This window comes from Hyperolius riggenbachi, chromosome 7 (assembly GCF_040937935.1).
Source record: "Hyperolius riggenbachi isolate aHypRig1 chromosome 7, aHypRig1.pri, whole genome shotgun sequence".
NCBI lineage: Eukaryota > Metazoa > Chordata > Amphibia > Anura > Hyperoliidae > Hyperolius > Hyperolius riggenbachi.
The window spans coordinates 13,720,750-13,738,568 of NC_090652.1; the positions used below are offsets into that span (position 1 = coordinate 13,720,750).

At 48.1% G+C, this 17,819-nt stretch overlaps 1 protein-coding gene across 2 annotated transcripts in view; it reads left to right on the forward strand.

The window, feature by feature from the left end:
• LOC137524102 (uncharacterized) overlaps positions 1–17,819 on the forward strand; it is a 71,190-nt gene that overhangs the window by 17,256 nt on the left and 36,115 nt on the right. For both annotated transcript variants that reach the window (XM_068243607.1, XM_068243608.1), the window contains exon 2: positions 16,890–17,082. In XM_068243607.1, the coding sequence (XP_068099708.1) occupies positions 16,896–17,082 (187 nt within the window). In that variant the 5' untranslated portion in view covers positions 16,890–16,895. The remainder of the gene's footprint in view (positions 1–16,889; positions 17,083–17,819) is intronic.

Sequence of the window (17,819 nt, forward strand, 5' to 3'; positions counted from 1 at the left end):
CACACTAGGTAAGGGGGTGGAGGATGGATGAGGCAGTGATTCTTTGCCTCTGATTACATTGTGACAGAGAACTAAATAAGGGCTATAGAATGTTATAAGCTTGTCTGAAAAGGTGTGTTTTAAGAGTGCGTTTGAAGATGTCCAGGTTTGGAGCATGACGTACAGGCTGTGGAAGAGAGTTCCAGATAAGGGATGATGCTCGTGTAAAGTCCTGGATGCGAGCATGAGAGGAGGTGATCAGCTTAGAGGCCAGGAGAATTTCTTGGGAGGAGCGAAGATTGCGGGAGGGACAATATCTTGAGATTAGTGAGGAGATGTATGGAGGAGACAACTCGTGGAGGGCTTTGTATGTTAGAGTCAGGAGTTTGAACTGGATCCTCTGGGTAATGGGTAACCAGTGGAGAGAACGGCACAGTGGGGCTGCATCGGAAGAGCGTGTGGAAAGGTGAATGATGCCAACATGCAGGGCTCTCTCCTCCCTTAAAGAGACTCCGAAGCGAGAATAAATCTCGCTTCAGAGCTCATAGTTAGCTAAACCGCCGCTATAGCGCCGCTAAACGGGGGTCCCTTCACCCCCAAACCCCCCACTGCGACACTTGGTCGCAGACGGAGGCAGGGCTAACGGCTGCAGCCCTGCCTCCAGTCGCGTCTATCAGCGGCACATCGCCGCCTCTCCCCCGCCCCTCTCAGTGAAGGAAAACTGAGAGGGGCGGGGGAGAGGCGGAGATACGCGCTGACAGACGCGCGTGGGGCAGGGCTGCGGCGGTTAGCCCTGCTCCAACCAGGAAGCGCTCCCCCGCTGAAACGAGGGGATTTGGGGGTGAAGGGACCCCCGTTTAGCGGTGCTATAGCGGCGGTTTAGCAGGGGCACACGTGCCCCTGCTATCTATGAGGTCTGAAGCGAGATTTATTCTCGCTTCAGACTCCCTTTAACAGATACAGAACTTTGCTATCTTGCCTGTATCGGGCGATGAAACCATTGCTGGGCCCTCCTGTGCTCAGTCCCTCACTTGCTGCCCGCTGCTGATTGCCAGTGCTCCTCCGCGAATAGGCAGTCAGTTTCCATATGGGTGTACCACACACGGCCTCCCTCATTGAAGTCGCGGCTGCGCACTGCAGTGAGGAGAGGTGGGAATATAGCAGGGTGATGTATCCATGTGTACGGACGGCTAATGAAGTAGCGGAGTTGGAGGGGGTGGGACTGGAGGTTTTCAACTTGTGCAGACTCTGCAGTGAGAAGAGGCAGTGGATGTAGCTGTGGCCAGGGCCGGATTTACCATAAGGCACTGTAGGCACATGCCTACAGGCACCCGATGATGAAAAGGCACCTCACTCCCCTCCGAGTGCCTCCCTCCCTCCTTCCCTATGCAGAACATTATGAGAGTGTAAATGAGAGGTTACTCACCCTCCATTTGGCACTCCACTGATGAGAACTCTCTTCAGTCGAGGGCTCCTCTAGCTACCTAATACTAGGCTGAATCTCTAGCTACTTAATATTGATAGTACTTCTGGCTACCTGATACTAAGGGGCACCTGTAGCAACCTATGATGGGCAAGGGAAGTAAGCGAGAAGCGACAGCTGGGACAGCCAGCACACTTGCGGTGCAATTTGATGGGGGTTTGTAGGTTCATGTAGGAGGAAGCCTAGGGTGCCAGGACATCTATGCCTATAGGCTCCTGTGATGTAAATCCAGACCTGGCCGTGGCCCAACGCAACACGTCCCCTGGGCCGGGGGTTGAGATATACAAGGTTAAGTATACTTTAGGGCTCTACAGCCAGGCTGGACAAATCGCTAGTAATCGCTAGAAAGTAGCCTGTACTGCGTTCCGCACGCTACCAGGAACATCATTGCTTACAAGGGAAGAGATAACCGGTCAGTGCGTACAATCCCACGGGAGGACAGTGCCAGTACTTTTATCAGTGATTGCAATGTGGAAGTGGCAACACTGCATCCTCTTTTGTTTACATTCACATTACGCCTCATTTCCTCCAGGCTGCTTATTTGTACAGTACTGCATATCCAGCGCCGGGGCCATTCCTCTCACTCCTCCAACTCACTTGTAACCAGCCTGAAGAGAGCAGCAGGCCATGGGATATACACGGACATGTGACGCATGCCCCGCCCACTGACATATGACGCATGTACCGCCCACTGACATGTGACGCATGCATTGCCCACTGACATATGACGCATGCACCTCCCACTGTTTACTATATCCAGAGTCGGTGTCAAGTAGGCGCCGAAAATATGTTTACTGTAACAGGAGTTTTATTATATCAGAGATTACTATTCCAGGCGCTCCTCCCGTAGACGTATAATAGATATTGGCCAGGACTTGTACTATAAGGCTTTGTCCACATCTAAAATCGAAATTGCTGACGGCAGCGATTTTCTTTTTTTGCGCAATTGTTTTTCCCCCTCCCAGCACTTACTTGCACGTTGCGATTTTGTGTAAAACGCTTTTCTAAGTGTTTTTGTCCGGCAATTTGTTTTTTCACTTCCTGACACAAGTCAGGAGGTGAACTCTTCGACCCGGATAAGAATAAATACAATGTACAGTATTTCTTCTATAAAGAGCTGAAGAAATCGATATACAAATCGTTTTTTAAAGCGTTTTGGGATTTCCCTATACCGTCCATTATAGGAAAATCGCCCCACAAATGGTACAGGCACCATCATCATACAATTGTTCAAAAATCAAAGGGAGAATCGCACACCACAATAGAGATGCTGGACCATTGGAAACTGCAAACAAAATCGGGAAGGTCCGCACACTCAAGTGATCCAAAATCAAGGTTTATTCAACCAATGTGACACAAGTCCACTCCATATACCGACGATTCGTTTCGGGGCCCCGTGGGGTCCCCTTTGTCAAGGTAAAACAATACAGAATGGTAACAATGTGTAGACTGACAGTGCAACCTAATAAGCAAACAGCTTAATACATGGCCCCACCCCCTGGATTCAAACATATCATCATTAGCATATGTAAACACATTGCATCTTCATAAAAAGCAAGCATCTTGTTATCATAAGCTGTTCACACTGCGTATCATAGTCAAACTGTACATAAGCTGCATGGTACTTGTGATGCATCACACCAGTACTTGTCCCCAAGTTGCTGAACATCCTGATTGTCCCTGCGACATGCAAAGGGCGGATATCCCGCCTCTCCCGTGGTGCACTATGTGGGTGGATGTGACAGGCACCCGTGAGAGTCTCTCACCGGGCACTACGTCACACCTCTCCTTTGCTGGCCGCTTCTGATGCGCTCTGATTGGCGCATCCGCGTATAGGGTGAACCATGATAGGCCAGACGGCGTGGCCGTCAAACATCCCCTGGCCACATGATGGTTGCTGAGCAACCAGTCCGCCGCCATCCCCGCACGCCAGTCAAACTGGGAGGAAAATTCCCTTCCCTCCGACGTCACAGCCAGCCACACCTCCACATGGAGGGAGGCTGGGCCGCATAGAGATACGCATAGGTCGCCGGGCCGCATAGCAGCCCATCACACCATATGCGCAGCATGCAAATTATGCATGTCACAATTGAGAACCAGGATGTCACACAGAGAAAGTGCCTAGAAACAGCCATGAAGGCTGAGTAAATAAGCTAAGTGTCAGCACTTGATAATCTCTCGTAAAGAAAACTTGTATAACCAACATCCAATTATACTAACATGTGAACCCATGGAAATATTCACACCCGTACAAACAGCATAATGGTACTTAAACCAAAGGCACAGCGACAGATGAATATGAAAAAAATACATAAGCCATAGTGAGGATGGGACCAGGAAGACTGAGTACTTACATACCACCAATATAGAGAGATGATATGTTTGAATCCAGGGGGTGGGGCCATGTATTGAGCTGTTTGCTTATTAGGTTGCACTGTCAGTCTACACATTGTTACCATTATGTGCCATCATACAATTGTTGTCTCTACAAATTCACACCACCTATCCAGATCGCTCCTCCTGTGCACATAGGAGTATATACCACTCAGTATATAGGATCATCCACATTAAAACAGAGATTATATTGTATCATTATAAAAAAAATGGGGACATGAAAAAGATGTTATACATACCTGGGGCTTCCTCCAGCCCCATATGCTCTGATCGATCCCACGCCGCCGTCCTCCGCTGCCTGCAGCTACGAGAACCAGTTCCTGTCACTGACGTCATCGGAGCGAGGCTACGCAGGAGAAGTGTGCCCTCTACGTATCCAGCGGCTGCTGCAGAGATACGCAAACAGCGCACTTCCCTTACGCTCAGACTTGCTCCGACTGACGGCAGAGCAGGGTCCCGGTTCTCATAGCTGCGGGCAGCGGAGGACGGCGGAGTGGGATCGATCAGAGCGTATGGGGCTGGAGGAAACCCCAGGTATGTATAACATCTTTTTCCTGTTCATCTATGGTTCCCTTTAAAGGGAACCTTAAGTCTTAGAAAAAAAAATGACTTTTACTCACTCGAGGCTCCCCATCAGCCTCCTGCAGCTGAACGGTGCCCTCGCCGGGTCCCTCCGATTCACCTGGACTCGCCGGCGGCCACTTCCGGTTTGGCCGTCACCGGCCGACAGGCTGGGAACGCGGCTGATTATCCGCGTCCCCGGCCGCAATAGCATTATAAAGGGCGCTATTGCGGCCGGAAGTGGCCGCCGGCAAGTCATGGTGTATCGGAGGGACCCGGCGAGGGCACCGTTCAGCTGCAGGAGGCTGAGGGGAGCCTCGGGTGAGTAAAAGTCATTTTTTTTCTAAGACTTAAAGAGAATCTGTATTGTTAAAATCGCACAAAAGTAAACATACCAGTGCGTTAGGGGAAATCTCCTATTACCCTCTGTCACAATTTCGCCGCTCCCCGCCGCACTAAAAGTAGTTAAAAACAGTTTTAAAAAGTTTGTTTATAAACAAACAAAATGGCCACCAAAACAGGAAGTAGGTTGATGTACAGCATGTCCACACATAGAAAATACATCCACACATAAGCAGGCTGTATACAGCATTCCTTTTGAATCTCAAGAGATCATTGTGTGTTTCTTTCCCCCTTCTGCTCTCATGCACAGAAGTTTCAGGCTGCTCTTTTCTTCTTGCAAACAGCTTTGCCCTTGTCTGTAATCCTCAGTATGTGAAAGCCCAGTCAGCTCAGAGGACGATTTATCCAGCTTGTAAAAGATAAGAGAGAAGAGAGAATCTGCCATAATCTAAATAACACACAGGCAGTGTGCAGAGAGGGGCCTGGAGGGGGGAGATTCATCACAGAACCACAACACTGAAGAACTTGGCAGCCTTCCAGACACAGGCCGACAAGTCTGACAGGGGAAAGATACATTGATTTATTACAGAGACTGTTATAGTAGAAAGAGCTGCAGTAAGCCAGAACACATTAGAATAGCTTTTGGAACTTGTAGGATGATAAAAAACAGGATGCAATTTTTGTTACGGAGTCTCTTTAACCACTTCAGTGCCGGGGGGGGGGGGGGGGGTTGCCTGATCGGTGCTGCGTGGGCTCTCCAGCCCGCAGCACCGATCAGATAGCAGCCAGGGCGATTAGGCTTCCCCACTAGGGGGATGTCCTGCTGGGGGGGTCTGATTGCCGCCGGCTGCCTGCGCTTGCGGGGGGGGGGGGGGGCTCTTCAAAGCCCCCCTCCGCAGCGCTTCCTGGCCTCCTTCCCTCCCTCTCCCTCCCCCTGTGAGCGGCGCAGGACGGAGTTCCGTCCTGCGCCGGATAGGATAGGCTTTAGCCTATCAGATGCCGGCGATCCCCGGCCAAATCAGATCTTCCCCGTGTGTTTACATTTACCCTGTGAGCCGCGATCGGCGGCTCGCAGGGTGTTCACGGAGACACGCTCCGTGAACTGACATGGAACGGTTTCCATGCAATCCACTTCAGGATTCAGGGGCGTAGTTAAGCGTACGCCGAATCCTGAAGTGGTTAAGTATCCCTTTAACCACTTCAGCCCTCAGTCATTTTCACTTTATGCATCCGAGCAATGTTCACCTCCCTGTTATGGTCCAGGAGACTGTTGACCTTACCACTGAGATAGAACTACCCCAGCGCAGAGTCTAAGTGACCACGGGTCTTCACCAACACTCCCCTAAAGGGAATGCCGGAACACCCCCCTAATGGAGATGCCGCGCTTCGCTGCCTAGTGCCCACCAGGTTGCGCTGGAAATAGCTCCACAAAAAGACACCAGCTATGGCCTCAATGAACCGCACCACATCAGACATGAATCATATAGAAAAAAGTTACATCCTTTATTTATCAATCCACAAACAATTAAAACATACTTAAAAACAGGTGGGGAATAGCATGTAAACCCAGATTGTCGGAGAACCGGCAGGAATTTGAAGTGCTAATATTGTGTGTGACACACCACTAAGGGTGTGAACCATAATTGGTGACACACTGATGTAATGAGTGAACGTTGGGGCTGCAAAGTACACAGCATAAATAGCAAAAACAAGGGACCAAAGTGCAAAGTGCATACAACAATGTATAATTAAACAACAATCATGAAAAAACACACATAAAACCACTGAGGTGATCACTGTATAACTGGATGTAATACAGTGGAATAACAAACAACAACTGATCAATATCAAACCAATGTTCAGATAGAGTGAAGGAGAAATCCCCTGAAAATGTAAGGCAAGTAAAGAGTAGTGATAGACATGTTAGTGAAACATGTACCCAATCAAGTGAAGAAACCTACCAGTAATGAAGTAGCTCCACGGGTCCCCCACCGCTGCTATCGCGATTCGCCACGTTATGTGGCTTTCTCAAAGCTACTGTGTTATTTCTAGTTGCAGATTATACACATGATCATTTTGGACAGTATACATCCCTTATCTCTGTCTGAAGTAAGGAAGAATCTCTGACAGGACTTCTCTACAGATTCTGGACCCCTGAAGAGGATGTTGGATTGTCTATGCAGTGTTTCTTATATGGACTGGTCCACTTGGACGTTCTAAATTCAGGATTGCATGTGCTTATTTAATTGTACATTATCTACATAGTTTGCTATTGTTTAGACATGATAATGTGGTTCCGACAGTTATTATTTTATCTTGGGAGTAGCCTTGATTTATCTGACCAGTTTGAGGTCATCTGTAATGTACCCATGTACCAATTGGTTGTTGCGCTCTTATCTAGTACTGTGGTAATGTATAGATAAGGAAATAATAATACAAATGTTCCTTATAATTTCTTCTTTATACTACATTTCCTTTATCCTTTGTCTTCCCCTTCATTCTTTTTACATAGAGTACGTGTAGTTCTTTTTTGCAGCCAGTAGATGGGGTGGGTGTGCACATAGTTAATATAGTCTTGCAGGTTTGTATTATTTCATGCTTTAAAACCTGCAGTCTATTTTTAGACTCTAGATGGCGCCTATGCGTATGTTTACTCTAGAGTTACGTACGAACGTACGTGTTATACTTTTTTGGCCACAATGCGGCCACCATAGGTACGGGAGCCGACAGAGCTCTCACGCTGCTCAGCAGCGTGGAGTGATGGAGGCAGTAGCGTGGCCACGCTACGTTCGGGCGTCCATTCCCTCCTCCCCTCCTCTTGGATTAGGATAAAATGGCTGCAGGAGGTAACACAGTAGCTTTGAGAAAGCCACATAACGTGGCGAATCGCGATAGCAGCGGTGGGGGACCCGTGGAGCTACTTCATTACTGGTAGGTTTCTTCACTTGATTGGGTACATGTTTCACTAACATGTCTATCACTACTCTTTACTTGCCTTACATTTTCAGGGGATTTCTCCTTCACTCTATCTGAACATTGGTTTGATATTGATCAGTTGTTGTTTGTTATTCCACTGTATTACATCCAGTTATACAGTGATCACCTCAGTGGTTTTATGTGTGTTTTTTCATGATTGTTGTTTAATTATACATTGTTGTATGCACTTTGCACTTTGGTCCCTTGTTTTTGCTATTTATGCTGTGTACTTTGCAGCCCCAACGTTCACTCATTACATCAGTGTGTCACCAATTATGGTTCACACCCTTAGTGGTGTGTCACACACAATATTAGCACTTCAAATTCCTGCCGGTTCTCCGACAATCTGGGTTTACATGCTATTCCCCACCTGTTTTTAAGTTTTTTTTAATTGTTTGTGGATTGATAAATAAAGGATGTAACTTTTTTCTATATGATTCATGTCTGATGTGGTGCGGTTCATTGAGGCCATAGCTGGTGTCTTTTTGTGTAATATTGTATCTTATTGGCCATTCTGCACATGTCAGGGTTCCTCCAAAATTATAGATAGGACTGTACCAATGTTATGGATGGTGCTCCCCAAATTGTTGTATTTAGGAAATAGCTCCACAGTGACTCGGAGAACAGGTGAATACTGATGGGTGTAGGACTGATGATAATAGGCGTAGTCCACAAGGCAAGGCCGGAGGTCAGGGCAGGCGGATATCAAGGATGGTCGGGGTCACAAGCTGAGGTCAGGGCAGGCGGCAATCCAGGTTATCGAGGTCACAAGCCAAGGGTCAGGGCGGGCAGAGATCAAGCGGAGTCAAGGTCACAAGCCGGGTCACAACAGGAAATCAGGTAATCAATAGGTACTGCACAGGAACACTAAGCCAAACTGCCAGAACAAGCAGCACTGCAATGAAGGGCAGTGCTGCTTAAATACTGGTGGCCATTTGAATTCTGGCGCCAGAATTAACGCGTGCGCAGTGCGCAATGCTCCGTGCACGCGCGCACTCCTGCGCAAGCGCTGTGCGCAGCGGCGTGCACACGCACAACTCCGTGTATGCGCGCGCAGCGCTGCGCGCCATCTTGGATTTGAGAGGAACTACCAGGCCCAGCATTCCTCCGCGCGTACGCGTGAAGCCCCCTGCCTGAGCAAGCTGAGAGTCCTTGACCTGGTGAGTATGACATTGCCCCCCCCTACGGGCAACCTCTGGGTGCCTCCAGGTCTAGGTTTCTGTGGGAATCTTTGATGAAACAGTTTGACTAATCTGGGAGCATGAACATTCTGGCCTGGTTCCCAAGAGTTCTCCTCCATCCCAAACCCCCTCCACTTTACCAAATACTGGATGGAATTTCTAACCCTTCTGCTATCAAGGATCTTCTCGACCTCAAATTCCTCCACTCCCTCAACCAGGATGGGAGCAGGAGGACAAGCAGAACGTCCCGGAAAGTCACTAACCTCAACCTTCTTCAAGCAGGAGACGTGGAACACTGGATGGACCCGTAAGGATCTTGGTAAGGATAGTCTGAAAGCCACTGGATTAATCTGTTCCAGAACAGGGAAAGGCCCAATAAACTTTGGCCCAAGTTTCTTCGAAGGGCAACGCAGTTTCAGGTTAGTTGTGGAGAGCCAAACCTGATCTCCTGGTACAAGACTTGGCCCCTCCTTTCTGCGTCTATCTGCAAATCTTTTTCCCCTTTCTTGAGATGCTTTCAGAGCTTCCTGTATCTTAGTGAAGTTTTTAGTGATAAAAGATATTCTCTCCTGGACTCCGGGTAACTTAGATTCAGACTTGATATCTAGTAGGAATGAGGGATGAAATCCATAGTTCATGAAGAATGGGGATTGGTTAGTGGAGGTATGGACCGTGTTATTAAAGGCAAATTCTGCAGTAGCCAGCAGTGAGGACCAGTCGTCTTGTGAAGCAGAGGTGAAGCACCTGAGGTATTGTTCAAGAGTTTGGTTGGTCCGTTCTGTCTGACCATTCGTTTGCGGGTGGTAACCTGAAGATAATGAAGAATGAATCTTAAGTTTCCTGCACAGTTCCTGCCAGAATTTAGAGGTGAACTGGACTCCCCGATCTGAGACAATGTTCTTGGGTAAGCCATGCAACCTGACTATTTCTTTCAGGAAGATCTCAGCAGTCTCTGCAGCCGTAGGTAACCCTTGGAGAGGGAGAAAGTGCGCCATTTTGGAGAAGCGATCAACCACCACCAGGATAGTTGTGAACCCCTTAGAAGGGGGTAGTTCAACAATGAAGTCCATGGCGATGTCCTCCCAGGGCCGTTCTGGAACTGGTAATGGGTTCAACAAACCCCATGGCTTAGTGCGGGAGCTCTTAGATCGCTCACAAGTCTCACAGGTCTTCACAAATTGTTTACAATCCTTGGAAATTTCAGGCCACCAAAAGGTTCTCAGAAGTAGATCGAGAGTCTTGGAAACTCCAAAATGACCTGTGAGTCTATCATCGTGGCAGGCCTGCAGGACCAGAAGTCGTGACTTGCGGGGAACAAAAATCTTGTCCTGATGATAGTAAAGGCCATCTTTGAGAAGGCGGTCAGGAGGGGTATCGAGGAGAGCGGATTCTTGCTGGATAGAGGTAAGTAAAAATCAAGCACCTCATACCCCCAGAAGATCTGCCAACCTTAGTCCACGCCTTCATCACATCCCGACTGGACTACTGCAATGCTCTCTACACTGGCCTTCCAAAAAAGGTCTTGTACCGCCTACAGCTGATACAGAATACTGCTGCCAGACTGCTAACCAACCAACCCCGTTACTGCCACATAATGCCAGTCCTACATTCCCTTCACTGGCTACCTATAGAATGGAGGGTCCTATTCAAGATCGGCCTACTGACATTTAAATCCCTGAATAATCTAGGCCCTGGATACTTGAAAGATATGTTACAGCTGCGTAGCAATCCCCGCATTCTCAGATCCACAGGTTCTAATAATCTAGTCATACCTAGAGTCCACTTGGAAACTTTTGGTCCCAGAGCCTTCTGTCATGCTGCCCCTATGTTTTGGAACTCCTTACCTCAACAGATCAGGACAGCCCCATCCCTGGATGTGTTTAAATCCAGACTGAAAACCCACCTGTTCAGTCTGGCATTTGCAGAAATATAACTTTTGTTGTGTGAATACTTCATCCTACTAACTACTGAATTTGAGAGAGCCTAAGCGCTTTGAGTCCTATGGGAGAAAAGCGCTATAGAAATGTTATTGTATTATTATTGTAAGTAGGCTTGATTGGAGGAGTAGAAAATGTTGTGAGGAAAGGATCTTCTCTGGAACGGAGTTAGGGCTGGCCTCTGAATGGAACATGCGTGACAGGGCATCCGGTTTGGTATTCTTAGAGCCAGGGCGGTAGGTTAAGTGGAAGTTGAATCTTGAGAAGAACAGGGACCATCTGGCCTGTCGAGGCTTTAATCTTTTGGCTGAACGGAGATACTCGAGATTCTTGTGGTCTGTGAAGATGAGGATAGGATGCTCTGCTCCTTCTAGCAAGTAGCGCCATTCCTCCAAGGCTGCCTTGATAGCAAGGAGTTCCCGATCTGCCACATCATAGTTCTTCTTAGCACTGTTAAGCTTCCGGGAGAAGAAGGCAATGGGGTGAAGAATGTCTTTCGAATCAAACCGTTGCGACAGGATAGCTCCAATAGCTATTTCCGAGGCGTCAACCTCCAGGATAAAGGGTCTAGAGGGTTCTGCATGTCTCAAAATGGGTGCTGAAGTGAAGCAAGTCTTCAGTCTCTCAAAAGCTTCCTGAGCTTCGGAAGTCCAGTGAAAGGTTTGTCGGGTACTGGTCAACCTCGTGATGGGAGCCACAACTCGGGAGAAATTCCTGATGAATCTTCTATAGAAGTTTGCAAATCCGATGAACCTTTGTACGGCTCTTCTGTCTGAAGGAACTGGCCAGTCCAGAATGGATGAGACCTTCTGTGGGTCCATCTCTAACCCCTCTGGGGAAATCCTTAGACCCAGGAACTGGATAGACCCCTTCTCGAACTCACATTTCTCGGGTTTTGCATAAAGTCCATGAGTTCTGAGTCGCGACAGTACCTTCTTAACGTCAATGCGGTGCTCCTCCAGAGATGAGGAAAATACCAGTATGTCGTCCAGATACACGACCATGAAGTCATCGATGAAATCCCGGAAGATGTCATTCACGAAGTGTTGGAACGTGGCTGGGGCATTGCATAACCCGAAAGGCATAACTAAGTATTCAAAGTGTCCGAACCTGGAACGGAAAGCCGTCTTCCACTCGTCTCCTTCTCTTATGCGAACTAAATTGTAGGCTCCACGGAGGTCCAACTTGGAGAATATCCGGGCAGTACGAAGTCTTTGAAATAAGTCCGACATGAGTGGCAAAGGATACCGATTCTTGATCGTGATTCTATTCAACTTTCTGTAATCAATGCATGGACGGAGTGAACCGTCCTTCTTCTCCACAAAGAAGATTCCTGCCCCGGCTGGTGAAGTGGAGGGACGGATGAACCCCTTCTTCAGGTTCTCATCAATATAGTCCTTTAGGTTCAGATAATTGATAGGTCCTCCCAAAAGGGATAGCAGCTCCGGGCTGGAGATCAACAGGGCAATCGTAGATGCGATGAGGGGGTAAAACGTCTGCTCCTGACTTGTCAAACACATCCAAGAAATCGTGGTAAACCGAGGGAACAGAGTCTTTCTTCTTGGAATTCAGGCAGAAAAGAATACCCGGGGGAAACAACTGCGAAGGCAATAGTCTGAATGGAAGGACACTTCCCCCGTCCTCCAGTTAATAGTGGGGTTGTGCATCTTTAACCAGGGCATGCCCAGGATAATCGGGAAGAGAGGAGAAGGAAGCAAGTCAAAACAGAGGTATTCCTGATGCTCCTCTTGAATGATGATTTTCAGTGGAAGAGTCTCTGTTGTAATGGGGCCAGAGTTGGTGGAAGAGCCGTCGGCTAACTGAATGGTGAGTGGTACCCGTTTACACCGGGTTGGAAGCTGAAGGTGAACGGCAAGGTTGATGTCTAGGAAGCAGGAGCAGGTTCCAGAGTCAACAATAGCCTTGACTCTAACGATCTCTCCTCTGGGGCCCTGAAACGAGAGAGTGAGAGGGATATGAGAGACCGCTAGAAGTTGGATAGTCTTGTCCTTGTAAAGAAGTGGATCAGGCTTACCGGCAGGCCTGACCGGGCAGTTCAAACGGAAGTGGCCGGATGCTCCACAATAGAGACACAAGTTGGCAGACCTTCGGCGTTGTCTCTCCTCTTGAGAAATGGCAGGACGAGCCGATCCTAGTTGCATGGGCTCGGGATCATCAGCAGCGGCAGAAGGAGTCGGAACGGTTGGAGAACAAGGAGTCTCAGCCATGGAAGGAACCCACAAGGGACGGGTAGGTCCTGATCTTTCCACCCGTCTTTCTCTTAGTCGTCGATCGATCTGGACAGACAGCTGAACCAAGTCCTTCAGGGTCTCCGGTACTCCCACTCTGGCTAGTTCGTCCTTTAAAACCTCAGATAACCCTTGTCTAAACTGGAACTTGAGTGCCGGCTCATTCCAGGAAGTGTCACCTGACCAGCGGCGAAAGTCCGTAACATATTCCTCCACTGGCCTTTTCCCTTGGCGTAGAGCTTGAAGGGCGGTCTCTGCAGATGCCCCTCTTCCGGGGTCATCGTACAATTCGGCCATGGCCTCAAAGAAGGAGGAGACACTGTTAACAACTGGATCCTCACGTTCGATCAACCGGAGGGCCCAGGCCTGTGGTTCACCCTGTAGAAGCGAGATGATAGCTCCGACCTTAGTCTCTTCACGGGAGAAAGTTCTCGGCAGCAAGTTGAAGTGAAGCTGACAAGCACTCCGGAACAGACGGAACTTAGATCGGTCCCCTGAAAACCGATCAGGTAAGGGTAATTTAGGTTCTGGTATCAAGCTCAGGGCGCCTTCCACAGGAACAGGTGCCAGGTTAGCTGCTGGAGCTTGCGCCACTGCCGCAGGAGCCGCTGGCTGACTTCGGAGGAATTCCCGGATCTCGGAGTTCTCTTTCTGAACTTCTGCGACCGAAAGTCTTAGTTGAGAGACCATCTCACACAAGAGGTCCATCTGAGTTGATCCTACACCAGTATTCATAATGGCTGTTTGTTACTGTTATGGTCCAGGAGACTGTTGACCTTACCACTGAGATAGAACTACCCCAGCGCAGAGTCTAAGTGACCACGGGTCTTCACCAACACTCCCCTAAAGGGAATGCCGGAACACCCCCCTAATGGGGATGCCGCGCTTCGCTGCCTAGTGCCCACCAGGTTGCGCTGGAAATAGCTCCACAGTGACTCGGAGAACAGGTGAATACTGATGGGTGTAGGACTGATGATAATAGGCGTAGTCCACAAGGCAAGGCCGGAGGTCAGGGCAGGCGGATATCAAGGATGGTCGGGGTCACAAGCTGAGGTCAGGGCAGGCGGCAATCCAGGTTATCGAGGTCACAAGCCAAGGGTCAGGGCGGGCAGAGATCAAGCGGAGTCAAGGTCACAAGCCGGGTCACAACAGGAAATCAGGTAATCAATAGGTACTGCACAGGAACACTAAGCCAAACTGCCAGAACAAGCAGCACTGCAATGAAGGGCAGTGCTGCTTAAATACTGGTGGCCATTTGAATTCTGGCGCCAGAATTAACGCGTGCGCAATGCTCCGTGCACGCGCGCACTCCTGCGCAAGCGCTGTGCGCAGCGGCGTGCGCGCGCACAACTCCGTGTATGCGCGCGCAGCGCGCCATCTTGGATTTGAGAGGAACTACCAGGCCCAGCATTCCTCCGCGCGTACGCGTGAAGCCCCCTGCCTGAGCAAGCTGAGAGTCCTTGACCTGGTGAGTATGACACTCCCATTCATTAACCTATAACTTTATCACTACTTATCACAATGAACTGATCTACATCTTGTTTTTTCCGCCACCAATTAGGCTTTCTTTGGGTGGTACTTTTTACTAAGAATTATTTTATTCAAACTGCATTTTAACAGGAAAAATAAGAAAAAAGTTGAACAAATTCATTATTTCTCAGTTTTCGGCCATTATAGTTTTAAAATAATACATGCCTCCATAATTGAAACCCACGTATTGTATTTGCCCATTTGTCCCGGTTATTACACCCTTTAAATTATGTCCCTATCACAATGTATAGCGACAATATTTTATTTGGAAATAAAAGTGGATTTTTTCAGTTTTTTGCATCCATCACTATTTACAAGCTTATAATAAAAAAAAATAGAAATATTTCATCTTTACATAGATATTTAAAAAGTTTAGACCCTTAGGTAAATTTTTTTTTTTTTTATTGTAATGGTTTTTTTTATTATTATTAAACATTTTATTTGGGTCTTTTTGGGAGGGTGGGAGGTAAATAGTAATTTTTTTAAAGGAAAGGTTCAGGGAGGGTGGGTAAAAAATAAAAATCAAATTCCACTTACCTGGGGCTTCCTCCAGCCCGTGGCAGGCAGGAGGTACCCTCGCCGCCGCTCCGCAGGCTCCCGGTGGCCGACCCGACCTGGCCAGGCCGGCTGCCAGGTCGGGCTCTTCTGCGCTCCAAGGCCTGGAACTTCTGCGTCCCACGCCGGCGCTCTGACGTCATCGGACGTCCTCCGGGCTCTACTGCGCATGCGCAGTAGTTCTGCGCCTGCGCAGTAGAGCCCGGAGGACGTCCGATGACGTCAGAGCGCCGGCGTGGGACGCAGAAGTTCCGGGCCTTGGAGCGCAGAAGAGCCCGACCTGGCAGCCGGCCTGGCCAGGTCGGGTCGGCCACCGGAGACCACCGGGAGCCTGCGGAGCGGCGGCGAGGGCACCTCCTGCCTGCCACGGGCTGGAGGAAGCCCCAGGTAAGTGGAATTTGATTTTTATTTTTTACCCACCCTCCCTGAACCTTCCCTTTAACCCATTCGCGTTCCGTCGTTTTCACTTGAGAAATGTTCACTTCCCATTCATTAGCCTATAACTTTATCACTACTTATCACAATGAACTGATCTATATCTTGTTTTTTCCGCCACCAATTAGGCTTTCTTTGGGGGGTACATTTTGCTAAGAGCCACTTTACTGTAAATGCATTTTAACAGGAAGAATAAGAAAAAACGGAAAAAATTCCTTTTTTCTCAGTTTTCAGCCATTATAGTTTTAAAATAATACATGCCTCCATAATTAAAACTCCCGTATTGTATTTGCCCATATGTCCCGGTTATTACACCGTTAAAATTATGTCCCTATCACAATGTATGGCGACAATATTTTATTTGGAAATAAAGGTGCATTTTTTCCGTTTTGCATCTATCACTATTTACAAGTTTAACATAAAAAAAATATAGAAATATTTCATCTTTACACTGATATTTAAAAAGTTTAGACCCTTAGGTAAATATTTACATGTTTGTTTGTTTTTTATTGTAATGTTTTTTTTTTTTTATATTAAACATTTTATTTGGGTAGTTTTGGGAGGGTGGGATGTAAACAATTGGTTTATAATGTAAATCTGTGTTGATTTTTATTTTTTTTACTTTTAGTTGTAGTATTACTTTTTGGCCACAAGATGGCGGCCATGAGTTTGTTTACATGACGTCACTCTAAGCGTAACACACGCTTAGAGAGACGCATGGGGGAGGTAACAGCTAGAAAAGGCGCAGCTTCTCTCGGAAGCTGTCGCTTTTTCAGCGGGGAGAGGAATCAGTGATCGGGCACCATAGCCCGATTCACTGATTGCCTGGCTAACGAACCGCGGGCCGGGAGCACGCGTACACGCGCGCGATCGGCCGCGGGAGCGCGCAGTAGCGCGCATGGTTCCTGGACGTAGTTTCTACTAGATGTAATTTTACTTTTTGGCCACAAGATGGCAACCTTAGGTTTGTTTACATGACGTCACTCGCGTCACATGTACGCTTAGAGGGACGTAGGAGGCAGAAAAGGCGAGGCTTCCGAAAGAAGCTGTTGCTTTTTCTGCAGGGGAGAGGAATCAGTGATCGGGCACCATGGCCCGATTCATTGATATCTGGGCTAACGATCCGCGGCCGGGAGTGCGCGTGCACGCCCACGATCCGCGCATGGTGAAAGTGGTTAAGTGAAACAAATGTTCTTTGCGATGGTTTTGAGAAATCAGTGTCTGTCAGTCATAAGGCACATTGTTTAATAAGTCTTTCTTTTTGCAGGAGGCCATGGAATATATAAGCAGCCCCTGCAGTTTCTTCTATAAGCAGCTGGTCTTTCTCTTCCACGATCACCAGTGTAAGCAATGTGAGAGAACAAACAGTGACCTAAAGCACATCACACTACCCTCATGTCACAGCGTAGGGGCGCTGCTAAGTCATATCAGGCACTGCCGAGCTGGGATGTCCTGCAAAAGTAAGACCACAAAAACTGTCATAATGCACATTGGCCTCAATTCACTAAGGGCAGTTCGGTAAAATAATTTTGGTCGGTAGAATACCGCATTTGGGGCTTGATTCACTAAGACAAATAGCATGCCTTATCAGAGTTACCACGCCTTATCAGAGTTAACAAGGGCTAAGGGGGGCTGGAGGAAGCCCCAGGTAAGTCCAAATTTCATTTTGAGCCTAAGCTCAGGGTTCCTTTAAAGGCCAACTGAAGTGAGAAGAATATGGAGGCTGCCATATTTATTTCCTTTTAAAGGATAACTTAGCACAAAAGGAATTTAAACACAGGGGAGCAGGGGTGTTTAGTGGGCTTTCCTTATGCCCACCGATGGCTCCGTTCTCCTCCTTCCCCCTCCGGTACTCCCCCCCCCCCCCCGAACTTATTTCCTGCTTGGGTTGGTCGCGGCTGTGTACTCAGCTGCGACCACCCCGACCAGGAAGTAGGTTCGGGGGGTAATTATTACCACTTGTCAATATCCACGTTACAAGGTTGTTGACTCAGTAGTATTGAAAATGAATCGAGCAATCAATTGACATCTCAGAACCCAGAGGAGTCAACATATATCAGCAGTACCCAATATTAGCTCACACCATCTTGCCCAGATTTTATCAAATTTAGTAGGACAATTTCTGCTAGCATACTGTATGTCAATTTAATCAAGTGCAATGACCTATTAACCACATCTATCACCTCCTATTTTGGTA